This window comes from Cervus elaphus, chromosome 5, assembly GCF_910594005.1.
Source record: "Cervus elaphus chromosome 5, mCerEla1.1, whole genome shotgun sequence".
Classification (NCBI taxonomy): Eukaryota; Metazoa; Chordata; class Mammalia; order Artiodactyla; family Cervidae; genus Cervus; species Cervus elaphus.
Genome location: NC_057819.1, coordinates 52,356,646 through 52,370,985, shown reverse-complemented (window position 1 = coordinate 52,370,985; position 14,340 = coordinate 52,356,646). Strand labels below are relative to the sequence as shown.

The 14,340-nt window shown below is 44.7% G+C and overlaps 1 protein-coding gene across 2 annotated transcripts in view; it reads left to right on the top strand.

Annotated features, from left to right (window-relative positions):
- Positions 1–14,340, top strand: part of MAML3 (mastermind like transcriptional coactivator 3) — a 445,962-nt gene that overhangs the window by 427,724 nt on the left and 3,898 nt on the right. For both annotated transcript variants that reach the window (XM_043902458.1, XM_043902459.1), the window contains exons 3-4: positions 5,171–5,416; positions 9,817–9,904. In XM_043902458.1, the coding sequence (XP_043758393.1) occupies positions 5,171–5,416; positions 9,817–9,904 (334 nt within the window). The remainder of the gene's footprint in view (positions 1–5,170; positions 5,417–9,816; positions 9,905–14,340) is intronic.

Sequence of the window (14,340 nt, the reverse complement as noted above, 5' to 3'; positions counted from 1 at the left end):
CGGCCTCTTAGGGGGGAGGTAGGGTGTTTTTTATACCTCCTACCTCTCTCTCCAGCCCATAGAAAATTGCTAAGATTTTTTTCCCTGGAGGAGAAGATACGTAAAATATATTCATTGGTTTTGATGCCCACCCCCCCCCCTCCTGTATTTTACTGAAGAGTGAGAGCTTTGGGAAGTAATGAAGATCTATGTAGTCAATTGGATTTCTGAGAGGAAGAGAAGGAATTAAGATTCTGAGTGGAAGGCAAGGGAGGTCGTTGGGCAGGGGATGGAGTGGAGAACAAGCTAGTAATTAAAACTAAAAATACTGCATCATTTGGCTTCAAGGCATTACATTTCTGGTGACGAAAGCTCAGCCTGGCTTTCTCTAATTGCACACACAGTGTGTGTCCTCCTTAGAAACAAGAGCTGTGGCTTGAAATCCTGAAATTCGACAGACTCTTGCTCATTAAGAACTCTTAGGCTGGAGGTTAAAAGCCACCATGTCAAGTGAAACAGCTAATGGCCTCAGCCAGCTCAATTTGTAAGGGAGTCACTTGGCGTGGCTTCACACTTGGCATACACACCTAAGGCTGGGGCCCTAGCGTCACTCACCCACTGCTGAATGCAGCAGAACTGGTTGGGAGAGGTGTGTCAACCTAGGCTCACCGATGTTTCCTATGGAAGGAAGCCCTTTAAAAATGCACATAGCCCTCCTGCCTCTCCGGGTTCCATTCGAGTCACTGCAGGGAAATCGGTCTTCAGGTCTTCAGTGAGAAACCTGAAGGCAAAAGCTTCGAGAGGGAATCATTCGGGGAAATACATAATCCTGGGAGGTAATACCAAACTTTCCCTTTGGGAAGGGTTTTTCCCACTGTGCTTTTGAAGTACAGCACCACCCCCAGCCCCATCTGAAAGTAGAGCATTGCTATGAAATCTTTCCTAAGCCGAAATGGCCTGCAGTGAGTAAGCAAACACCTTAGGACACATCTTGCCAAGAGTGTGCAGAATAAATAGAGATAAAACACAGATGCTCACAGAGTTCAAAGCTGTGGCAACTCGCTGCTGAGATGCTGAGTGTAGTTCCTGGGGGAGGGGCTTGGCAGTGCCCCTCTCACAGCTGGGGGTGCCTGCTGTCTCTATAATCACTTCCCGCAAAACAAACTCTGATGATGTTTTAGATTTTCACCTTTTTCTATAAACTCTAAAATCTTCTTCAGATGTCTCCTGGTTAGCAAAACCAGGTACTAGTGTAGGTCTTCTGTAAAAGCTAAGTGGCGTAAAGTGAGCTTTTGAAAAGTGGGTGATACCTATATTTATTTTTGGTCCAGGAAGACGGGGACGAGAAGTGCTGAGATGAATCTACATCCTCACCTTATTTGCCTCTCCCTTTCTTTCTGGGTGGAGAGAAGGCTGGGAAAGCAACTTATCACTACTTACCACTTCTGGGCAAGCTCACCAGGTACTTGCGGGCTGATCTCATAGGACAAGAATATCTCAGAGTGCACAAAGATAAACGGGGCCAGCCCACACCAGACCTCTCATAAAACCAAGATGAAGAAAACTTGATCTCCCCTTGGGTCTCATTTTCTTTTCCCACTGTCTCCTCCTTATCAAAACTGGAGGTTTCAAATATGCTGAAATACACAGAAAAAAAAAAAAAAAAAGCTGTGTATCTGTATTTTTGCTGATTGGTTAACTGTCTGTTGTGTGAATTCCTTTGTTAAAGTGTTAAGTCAGTTGGCCATTTGTCTCCAAAGGTGGCAAGAAACAGCTTTATCCCACTGGAAGAAAGGGTTTGGAAAACAGGCAACAAGTTTAGGGGGAAAAGAAAAGAGTAAAATATCTTGACCTCTGCAGGGATTAGTCTTAAAGTAAACTTTTTGGTAGCATAAAGTTCCAGGCATTATTGAATATGCGGTATTTTTATTAACATAAATATTTCATAACTCTCTACCTTTTCATTGTCTATGTACAGAGAAAATACTCAAGGACAATAAGTTTTAACTTCAGCAACATCACACTTGCATTTGAAAACTAGAACACAGTGTATTTGTGGGACAGACACTGTATATTTAGTTTACAAGCAATTCTTAGGTTCACTCTTGGCACCACGGACCCATAGTCCAGAAACAAACCTGTGCTTATGGAAAGAATACTGAATGTAGTCTCAGAATCAGTGTTTCAGTTCTGTGAATGCTGATTCTTCCATTTACTGACTGTGTGGCCTGGGCCACCACACTAACCAGAGCTTTTTTAAAAATATTTTTAAAAATTTTATATAAGTATAGTTGATTTACATTGTTATGTTTCATTTCTGCTGTACAGTAAAGTGACTTTTGTATATATATATATATACACACATTCTTTTCATATTCTTTTCCATTATGGTCTGTCACAGGGTATTATATATAGTTCCCTGTGCTATACAGTAGGACTTTATCCATATATATGTTTATCCATCCTATATATAATAGTTTGCATCTGCTGATCCCAGACGCCCAGTCCCTCCCTCCTCAGCCACTCTCCCCTTGGCAACCAGGAGCCTGTTCTCTGTATCTGTAAATCTGTTTTTGTTTCATAAATATATTTATCTATGTCATATTTTAGATTCTACATATAAGTGATAACACATGGTACTTGTCTCTCTCTGCCTGACTTACTTAGTATGATAATCTCTAGCCCCATCCATGCTGCCGCAGGGGCAATATTTCAGTCCTTTTTGTCACTGAGCAGTATTCTATTGCATATATGTGTACCACATCTTTATCCATGCATCTGTCGATTTAAGTTGTTTAGATTTAGGTTGTTCCCATGTCTTGGCTATTGTGAATAGTGCTGCTGTGATCACAGGGTGGCATGGATCTTTTCAAATTACAGTTTTATCTGGGTATATGTCCAGGAGTGGGATGGCTTGATCATATGGCAACTCTATTGTTAGTTAGTTTAGCACTACTAACCCAACCTTCTTGAGCTGTTGTTACCTGGATGAGAGGAGTGGTGGGTTTTTGTTTGTTTTTTTGTTGCTTGTTTTGTTTTGTTTGGGTACTAGAGGGAGGGAAGAAGATCCAACACCATTCTATGTTTTGAGAGGAAACTCCCCTCAGGGTTGAGTGTATTGACACTGAAGAGGAAGAAAAGTGAAAAGGGGACAACTATTAAAATCCAGTTTGACTGCATGTTTTTAATTTAGGATGGCTCAAAAGAGGCAGATAAAATTCATGTTGTTCACCAAGCAGGCTTGTTGAATGCATTAATGAAGGAATGCATTAATACTGATGTAAATACCATGGCAAATAGAAGTAATATATAAAATTTGATAACTACTAAACATCCATTTAAGACAGTTTTGTGTCTACATCTTTATAACCTTAATTTCCTTCACCACGTATAACTGAGACTAATAACCAGTAGAAACTGATTTCATAGATTTTACAATGAGGAAGTCTTTCTTAAAAATCCAGTCTAACTGCCTAAAAAAAAATTTGATGTAGATTTATTCACATTTGTCTCTCATGATCTCAGTCTCATAACTGTCCCTCACAAAATGACTGTGTATGTCCTTATCCATGTATTCATGTAATTTGTATACTTCAGACAGCAGCTTCTCTTTGTTCAGATTAATTACTTGAAACTTTAATGAATTAAAGGGAATCTTTCTGCAGAATGATCAGATAATACTTTGCCATTACGAGGTGTGCTTGGTAGAATGAACAGGAAAGGAAGCATCAGGAAACTACATCTTATGGCCACACACCTACTTTTCCCATCAGTTGTTTGTTCCCAAAGGTCTACACTGTTGGGTTGTTGCTTTACCTCTGAGCACAGTCTCAGAGGAGTCGCCTGGGCTCTGTATGAGGAGTTCCTAATCTCCTGTTCCTTAAGGACTGGTCCTTAAAAGTTGACATCCTTTGACGGACTGACATAATTATTGAATCTAGAGACCCAGTTCAACCCCCAGCATTTAAATTATCTCAGACACCTGAGACTCAATTCTGTTTTTAAAGATGTTAAGAGATTCGGTATCTTTGGTCAGTGTGAAGTGAAGTGAAGTCACTGTCGTGTCCGACTCTTTGCGACCCCACGGACTGTAGCCTACCAGGCTCCTCCGTCCATGGGATTTTCCAGGCAAGAGAGACTGGAGTGGGGTGCCATTGGTCAGTGTAACACATTCCTAATTCTTCCCATCAACAATTCTCACTAGCAAGATTTGATTGTTTTTTTTGTTGTTGTTGTTTTTGTTTTTGCGTATGTCAGAGCTTTCAAATGTCACAATTAATTAGAATTTCATCAAATAGCAGTTCTGCTGATTAATCAATTCCAGCAGCATTCTATAAATGTCTCTCCTACTAAGTAAGTAGCCCATTTTGGCCAGGCAGGCAGTAAGGATGAAGAGGCAGTCAGGCTGCCTCATATCAGACTGAAAATGAGCCCCACCTGAGGGCTTATTCCCTTTCCTTCGGAGGAACACTGATGGTTAGCTGAAAATGCAATTCTTATTCTTTAGCCAGGGCTTCCATGGTGACTTAGAGGATAAATCGTCTGCCTGCAATGTAGGAGACCCAGATTCGATCCCTGGGTCGGGAAGATCCCCTGGAGAAGGAAATGGCAACCCACTCCAGTACTCTTGCCTGGAAAATCCCATGGATGGAGGAGCCTGGTCGGCTACAGTCCATGGGGTCACAAAGAGTCGGACACGACTGAGCGATGACACGTTATTCTTTAGCCAATCCTATCAGAAACAGGGGCTTCGCAGGTGGCCCAGTGGTAAAGAATCCGCCTGCAATGCAGGAGATTTAAGAAACATGGGTCCCATTCCCCAGTTGGGAAGATTCCCTGGAGTAGGAAATGGCAACCCACTCCAGTATTCTTGCCTGGAAAAACCCCATGGACAGAGAGCCTGGGTGACTACAGTCCCTGGGGTCGCAACAATTGACACGACTTAGTGACTAAACAACAACGACACCAGAAACAGACTGGACCTGGCCTCAGATTCCGCGGAGCCATTGCCAGCCCCCTGTAGCCCCTGCAGCCCCACTGTGTTAAGAGATTGGAGGACCGCTGTGTTCTCTTTATGGAAATGTAGTGTGTGCCACTGGGGATCCCATCCCCCTGTGCTTTCATTCGGATGTGAAGTCACCACATTCACTTCTTTCCTCTCTTCTCTTGCCTTCTCTTCCTGTTCTCCCAGGAGCAGCACCCAGTGGGGCTTCCCCGGACCACGGGCCCCATGCAGTCCTCCGTGCCCCCGGGCTCAGGGGGCATGGTCTCCGGAGCAGGGCCTGCGGGGCCAGGCTTCCTGGGCAGCCAGCCCCAGACAGTCCTCATGAAGCAGATGCTCATTGACCAGCGGGCCCAGCTGATGGAGCAGCAGAAACAACAGTTCCTGCGGGAACAGAGGCAGCAGCAGCAGCAGCAGCAGATTCTCACGGAGCAGGTAACTCATGCCCGTGGTGGGCTTCATGCGATTCGCAAACATTTCTGCAGGGCCTGGTGTCTGTGAGCGAGTCTCAGGTCTCGTCCTTCATCCAGAAAGTCACTGGCCAGCACCTCCCGAGACTACAGAAGAGCCTGAAGAATTTAGACCTTTCCATTAGTTAGGTTTTTTTCTTAGAATGAATTGGTTTGTTCTGAAAAGACAGGCTTCAGCCATGCATTTGAAGACCCCCTTGCCAGAGACCTGTCTTCAAGTCTGGCTTTTTGCTTCTGGCTTCTGGTACCGGGGGTCTGTGGAATCAGCATGGGGGTGGTGGGGGTAGAAGGGAGCTGGCTTACATTCTTCATAAATTCTGATATTCCCAGCGGGAAGAAAAAAGAAAATAATTCAGAGAACTTTGTTTCTTGGAGGAAAGAGTCAGAAGGGGGGATTGAGAAGAATTCTCACAGCGTTGGTCATGAACAATGGAACGGGAACAATTGCAGAATAATAGGGCCCACAGAACTACTTGGAAACCTGAACTCCGGGTCACAGAAAGGGTGCAAACTTGAGAAAAATTCCCAGCAGCTTTGAAAACAGCTCAGGAAATCTTTGAGTTAAAGGCCTAACACAGAGAAAGCTTTACCTGAGGCGTGTTTGACCACCGTTGACACATAATTCCTCCGGCTTTGAAAGGAAGCCTTGCTGTGGGCTGCTCCTCTGAGTGTCAGTGTCTTGTTTTTTAAGAGGCCTTTGCCTTATTTCATGTTATCCTGAGAGAGGCCTGAGGTCTTCCATCTAGGCCGTCCCTAGATGGCTCCAGTGGGGGGTCTGACCCATGCATCTTGCCCTTCTGTTATAGGAGCCATGTAAGGCTCAAGGGCCACAGTTACCCTTCTAGAATGTTCCTAATAGGATCTGAATTTTGGACATTTATCAAGCATCCTCCACCACACCCTTTCTATACAAGGACCAGAGGCACGTTGAGGTCCTTAGTGACCAAGAGCAGCGTTCAAAGTAACACCAGTCATCCCCCCGCAAACAGAAAAATTGCACAGTTCACTTAGCTTCCCTTTTTCGCTTTTGTTCTTGAACAGCTGTGTAATTATCTCCCTTTTTACTGAGGTCAGTCAGCCGCCTGGCAGCTCTTGTACAAACAAACCTCTGTCCCTCTCACCCTGCGTAAGGTGTGTGACAAGGAACCGCACTCATGTCTCTCGGACAGTGATAAATGGGGCTCCCGAGGGGAACACGGGGAAGCTGGGCTTTGCAAATCCTCCCCTAGCCAAGCCTAGGAAGTGTGCGATGTGCCTGGTCCTTTAAGTGATTGTCTTGGATGGGTGTGCTATGACCATGGCACAAAGGGGAGTCGGGGTAACCAGGCCAAACTTGGCTGTGCCAGTTCAGGGGTGTCCCTGCTCAGTGAGACCAGCCAAGCCCAGGGATGAGGAAGGAGGTGGAAGGAAGGAGAACCGCCAAGGATGGTGCCCACAGACCACGGGGCCAGAGAGCGCGGGACCCTTCAGAACCCGGGACGCAGAAGACAAGACACAGGGCTCCTCAGAAAAGCTGGGGAATGGGAAATGGCAAGCAAAAAAAAAGAAGAGAGCGTGTAATTCCTTAATGACTGTGTGTACCAAGAGCTGAAGAGGCAAGAAAAGACCAGTTTACTCTGGGCCACATCTTTTGCTTGTGGTATGATTCTGGAAAAAAACCGCTTCACCTCTCTCATCTGCCGAATAGATTTTCCTATTTCCCAGCCTTGTTCCCGATGTTCTCCTGAGGCACGTGTGTGAAATCCTTAGGAAACAGCACCAGGTGGGGCTCTGTCACATGACCCTGGTGTCACGGAATGTGATGTCAGAAGCAGCCACAGGTGCCAGCCATCCGGTGGGACCAGCCAGAACTGGGGCAGAGGGATGGAACATGCCACCTGCCCCTGGGGACAGTGCTTATCGATGCAGCTCCCTGGGGATCTACACTCTTGAGGATGAATGTGGCCATATCAACGCCAAGCTGATTTTCTTGGTCCCTGCAGCAGCAGAGAAAGTGTCTTAACGTTTTCAATTTTGCCAACAGCGTACTGGGAACACATGGATTTCCCCAAAAGGACATGGGAGGGAAAACAGAAAGACTGGGGACCTGGCATATCTTTGGGAACATTCAGATGGTTCTCAGTGGACTTAGAAATCAGAACAGAGCAAGTAGAAACCAGGTGTGAATTCACATTTAATGCATTTTTCTCAGCGCACAGAGCGTGTCAGCTGCCGTCCGTTCACTAAGGTTCAGTGGATCCTGGAATTTTAGATCTGAAAGAAATGTTAATCATGAAGTCTCTTTATTTTACACATGAGGAAAACTGAGGCAGGGGAGCTGACATGATTTTTTTTTTAGAGATCACAGAGCTAGCGAGAGCCAGAGGCTAGACTGGCACCTTGGAGCCCCTGATTCCTGACCCACAGCCCACCACCCCAGACTCCTTCAGGGTTTATACCCATTTGTAGGTGGGACACTAAAATTCTTAGATAATATGGGAAGTTTGGCTTCAGAGAAGCTTTTAAATGCTCAGCTTACTTTCAATAATGTTCTTAGATTGCTGCCTAAAAGATTAGCATGTTTCCTGTCTATGCTGTGTCTACACAATTAATTCATTTCAACAGCAAAACACCATGGTAGGCCCTACAGGATAGGGTGAACAGAGGCCGTTCTTTTCTTCAGTTGCCAGAGTGCTGGCTGGCCTTGTCAACAAAAAGAGAAAAAAGGGAAAAAAAAGAAAGAAAGAAAAAGAAAATTATAGAGCTGCCCAGGAACAAAAACAAGAGAAAAAAAATAGAAATAAACACATGTGTTAAGAAGTGGTCAATGTGTGTTATTTTTATAATGAACACTCTGAAGAGCAGAACCCTAGTTATTTGTTTTTCTAGCCCTTGCAGATGAAAGGTGCTTAATGAATATTCCGCAGCTGCAGAGGAGGTTAAATGACACCCCGAAGGTCACCCAGCTACTTGACATTAGACCCAGAATGAAAATCCCTTTCTTTGCTCTTTCCACCTCATTCTTATTTTCTCTCCCTTTTCACATTCAGCATGATAATGATACATAGTAGCCTCCCCAATATATTGGTAACAGCACCAGCAGTGCAGAAGCCCAGAGACTGGAAGAAGAAAAACTAAAACACAGGTCTCATGGTTCCTGGTGTATGTGGAATCCCACGCGGTTCCCTCAAGGCAATAGATGCTGTATTTTTGACTCGTGGAGATGTATTTTGCAGGCAGTGTGACACCCTGGGACTGAAATGAGGCTTTTTTAAAATAATCCCTGAGAATTCCATCTTCCTATACCCGAAGCATCTATTTTAGGTCATTAAAAATTAGTTGCTTGTCTGTCTGAGTTCGGTCCCCACGATACTGAGAAAGGCATGCAGCTGGTACTGAAAAAGCAAAGTCAGAACTGCCTCCCTGGGCTTCCTGGTGGCTCAGGGGTAAAGACTCTGCCTGCCAATGCGGGAGACATGGGTTTGATCCCTGGTCTGGGAAGACCCACATGCCATGGAGCAACGAAGCCCATGCATTACAACCATTGGACCTGTGCCCTAGAGGCCAGGAACCACAACTCATGTGCCCGTGTGCTGCAGCTGCTGAAGCCCTCTTGCCCAAGAGCCCACGCTCTGCAAGAAGAGAAACCGCTGCCACGAGGAGCCTGCTCACCGAAACTAGAGAAAAGCCAGTGCAGCAACAGCAACCAAGCACCACCAAAAATAAGTAAAACTATTTTTTTAAAAAACTGCCTCGGTGACTACACATCCCTGTTAAACCAGCAAGACCACATGGCAGACATGCCACAGAGGTTCACCAAGGATGTTGGTGGAAGAGGTGGCTCTGACAGCCAAAAATCGGAAACACCCTAAATAGCCATCCCTTGCAGCACAGATAAAGCCACGGAGGTATGTTCTTTGGGGGGGAATACTACTCAACAGTGAGGACGAACCATCCACACTGCAGGCATCAACCTGGATGAAGCTCGAAAATGCAACAAATGCAAAAAGACAGACACAAAAGCCAGACTTAAATACCATGTCTAAACCCACTTCTATGAAGTACAGAAGCTGACGTAACTAATATAGAGTTGGGTTGGGGGTACTCCCCAGGGGTCAGGGGGAGGGTAGTGATGGGGAAGGGACAGGAGGGGCTCCTGGCAACATTTGTCTTGATCCAGAGGCTGGTTCCCAAAAGTGTGTCCATTTGGGAATATCCCTCACACTGTGTACGGGTGCTGCGCGCCTGGGTGCTTACCTATAGGTGCGCTATTCTTCAATACAACGTTTAGTTTGTAAAAGCCGCCTTCCTCAGGACGGCTGGGGTATCTAAGTGCACGGTCGCTCCCGTCTCACCTCCTGGCCCTCCTTGTCCTTGTCGTTGCAGCAGCTGCAGCAGCCGCACTTACCCCGGCAGCACCCGCAGCAGCAGCAGCGGAATCCGTACCCAGTGCAGCAGGTCGCCCAGTTTCAAGGTGAGGCCGGCGCACGCCTCTGCCATTGTATTCCTTCCAGCGGGGAAGTTAAAGTGAATGTCACCCGGTAACAGTGCCTTGGGAGCTGTGTTTGGTGTCCAAGTAATAGTGAAAATAGTTAAGACCTGATGTACCAACCAGTCAGAATACCAGGCATTAACCTTTCAGCCACTGGGCCCCAGAGACGTCCTGGTGGGCCCAGGGTGGGGTCATGGTGACTTTGGGGCTAGGACTGGAGCAGCTATTCTTTATCAAAGTATAGAAGTATCTCAATATTTTAACAACCAGGGCTTCCCTGGTGGCTCAGATGGTAAAAAATCTGTCTGTAGTGCAAGAGATCCAGGTTCAGTTCCTGGATTGGGAAGATCCCCTGGAGTAAGAAATGGCAGCCCACTCCAGTATTCTTGCCTGGAGAATCCCATGGACAGAGGAGCCTGGAGGGCTACAGACCATGGGGTCGCAAAGTGTTGGACACAACTGAGAGACAAACACTTTGACTTTCCAAAGACATCCAGGTGCCTGTTGACCCAGTAGCAGCCTTGTTGGTATCTAGATCACATCTCACTGACCACAGTGGGGAAAATCCTGTGTCACATTTTTCTTACTAATCCTAGCAGGTCTGCTGACCAAAGCCCTAACTTCCAGCAACTGCAGTGGAGGAATCTAGCCTTGAGCAACCACTAATCGCTGAACATAGAAGACAAACAGGGACTTGAGCTTGATTGGACGGCCTTGATCCTGCTGCCCTTTGCACAAATCCTGAAGCATGGCCCCAGGAGGGATGGCGGCACTGTCCGGGGTTGCCGTTCCTCTGTAGATTGCTGTTGTTCGGTCGCTAAGTCCTGTCTGACTCTCTGCAACCCCATGAATTGCAGCACGCCAGGCTTCCCAGTCCTTCACCATCTACGGGAGTTTGATCAAACTCATATCCATAGAGTCAGTGATGCTATGTAATCTTCTCATCCTCTGTTACCTCCTTCTCCTCCTGCCTTCAGTCTTTCCCAGCATCAGGATCTTTTCTAATGAGTTGTCAGCTCTTTGAAACAGGTGGCCAAAGTATTGGAGCTTCAGCATCAGTCCTTCCAATGAATATCCAGGGTTGATTTCCTTTAGGATGGACTGATTTGATCTCTTTGCTGTCCAAGGGACTCTTAAGCATGTTCTCCAGCACCACAGATTGGTTGCCTCAAATATCAATCCTTTCTATCTCCAACAGAGGGAACCCCTCTTCATCTTATATGATGGTGGAGAATGAGTCTGAGGACCCTCCCCAGTCTCATCCATAGGAGTTTCCAGGGGGCCACAGGAGTCATGAAGCAGCAGAAATCCTAATTCCTGTCCTCTATCCTCTTGGAGGACCTAGATCAATGCATCCTCACTTCTCAAATGTTACCTCTCAGTTTGACAATCTGCCAGAAGCCAGGAAGTCCCTTGCACAGAAGTATGCATATATAGTAAATAAATACAAACTTTATGGATCACTTACAAGAGCTACCCTTTTCCATAGACTGTGGGTGGAAAATTTATGATCTGGGGTAGCATTTTTCATTCTTCGGGTTGCAACACCCAAGTAGTTTGTGTCTGACTCTTTGTGACCCCATGGACTGCAGCCCACCCAGGCTCCTCTGTCCATGGGGATTCTCTAGGCAAGAATACTGGAGTCAGTTGTCATGCGCTCCTCCAAGGGATCTTACCAACCCAGGGATCAAACCCAGGTCTCCTGCATTGCAGGTGGATTCTTTACCGTCTGAGCTAACAGGAAAGCCCATTGAAGATAATTTAGTGGGCCACAACTAGCATTTTTAAAATGAAATAATAGGAAAAAAAAGATCAAAGTGTATCAGCAGCTTTTGTTTCTGTCCCGAGCCCACGTGTTTGAGTACTGTGAGCTGTGGTTCAGAGTCTGAAAGCCGCTGGTGTTCACAGCCAGATCTTCCTGAGGATAGCCTGTGGACCCCCTGGGGCTTGAGCAGCTACCACCCTTAAATCTGTGGGACAGTTATATCACTTCAGATCCTTCTGGGCCCCACACAGGGAAGGACAAAGGGAATTGGGCTGTCCATGAAAGTTCTGTGTAGTAAATTAGTGCCAGTATTCTTTGAAGAATTCTATTTTTCACTTGGCCATGGGTGCAGAAGAGTGGGAAATAGTTACTGTTCCAAGCATGGTTTTCATTGCATACACCAAGCCCTCCTTTTATACCTGTAGTTCTCAGACTTGAGCCTGCATCAGGTCACCAGCGGAACTGGTTCAAAACATAAATGGCCCCCTCTCACTCCCAGAGTCTCTGATTCAGCAGATCTGGAGCCAGATCTGTATTTGCATCTGTAACAAGTTCCCCAGAGATGCTGCTGCTGTTGCTTCTGGCCCAGGGGCCACACTTTGGGAACTGGTGCTTTATATTATGAACTAATTGAAACCATTAAATCTGATAAACCTGGCACCATGTCCTTTGAGTTTTCTAGATTCATACTCATTATTTTTTAGAATAAAAAGACCCACCAAAATTTAATAACTCCTCTATGAGTTATTCTAGATGGCTTGGCTCCAATTTAAAAGTTCTACTCTGAACTTTTCTAAAGCCCCAAATTACAGGCAGTCCACCTAAAAATTTCATACACTTAAGCTGAACAACCAGTTATATTTGAGGGTTCCTGAGCTGATTGATATGATTTTTTTTTTTACTCTTTTCAGTATTTGACCAACATCCTAGATAGCATAATGTTATGTACCTGAGAAGATAGCAAATTGATAGATAAGAAATTTTGTCGTTGGACACAGGTTCTGTTCAAATTAACTTGTCTGAGACCTACAGGTCTGCCCACCACTATACTTTTCAAAGGTTTTAAAGATGATCTTTCGCTTACTGAGTTCTGTGCCTCTGGGCAGTGTTACATGCCTACGGGGAAGTGCTTATTTTTTATAACTATAAACTTCCTGTGAGTGAAAATAAAACATAGATCCTTTTCGGGAAAAAATTGCATGTTACTGTCTCTTTTTGAATATGGAAATTTTTCTTTGACATTTTGATGTTAACCGATAGACAAGAAAATTAATTTGACTATAATGTCTTGCAGTAACACCTATTTTAGACAAAAATTTGAAGAAAGTATGTTGTTTGACACATGCAGTAATCTTATTCACAAAATTATCCCAGACAAAACCTAATCCTTCAACATATTAATTCTAAAGATACAACAAAAATATCCAGAATACAAAAGTCCTTTCATCTGTTTCCAGCAGCCTGTTTATGTAATTTGGGTCTGTTCAATCAATGAGTCAGCAATATTTTTCCCTTAAATTTTTTTATAAGCAACCCAATCACCCATTTCACCCCAGTTGATCAGACTGGCTGTGCAGTTGATACAAATTTAGTCATTAAGGTCACAAGACTTCATAACAAGATCGCAAGCTGCAATATATGCTACCATCCAGTGTTTAATTAGGAACTTTTTAATATCTTTATTATATCTAAATCCACTTTAGCTATCATTAAGCTCAAAACAAAAGATTGAAATGCTTCTAGGGATCTCCCGCAGATCTTTCTGGTTTCTTCACAGTAACCATTTCATTTTTCAATGCAGCCTGATACTGACCTCAAGCCACAAAAACTTAAGTCATAACCAAATTTCCCATAATTTTCTTTCTTGAAAGAAAATATGGAGACATGGTCGCTGCCCAGAAACCAATAACCCCATCAGAAAGACAAGAGACACACTTCTCTTATCTGCCACGGTGCCAGGATTAACAAGGTTACACACTATTCTCATCTGATTTCTCATCCCACTCCCAAGAATGATCAAATTTGCTTATAATATTGATTGGCTCCCATGCTGCACCTTTTTTTAAATGTCCAGGAAAAAACTATTTTTCTTTTTTTCATAGACCTCATCCTTAGCAGAGAGACAGAAAAATCTATTTTCGTGCACCTCCTAGCCCTTGAACATTGACTGGCCTTCTAGAGGTGACATTTTTATTCTCTTGGCTGGTTTAGAAATTTCCTGGAAACGTGTAAAGAAGGACTCACTCAAACGTCAAATAGAGTTGAATGACTGGACGTTGGTACTCTGGTCAGCTTCTAAGCAGCATCATTGAAACTGCCTTAGTGGTCATTGCTGATTTGAAGGTGTGGCCTTTGCATCAGTGCATCAAGTTCATTGCCAGGTAACAAGTAGGAGGATGACTTCTTTCTCTAATTCAGGAAGCTGGCCAGTTCGCACTGACATGTTATGATTCAGAGAATCTGGAGCATGTGGAAATCTACAGAGGGGACCAAACAATGTCCCATCTGTCAAAATAGCTTCTTAGCCAAAGCAGGGGCCTTTAACCTCTCAAATCCTGCTCAAATCTTCAGGGAAATTAGTCTAATGGTCTTTATTGATAGTATTCTCTACTGAGCCATATTCCACATCACAAATAGGATGTGCAAAGTGAGC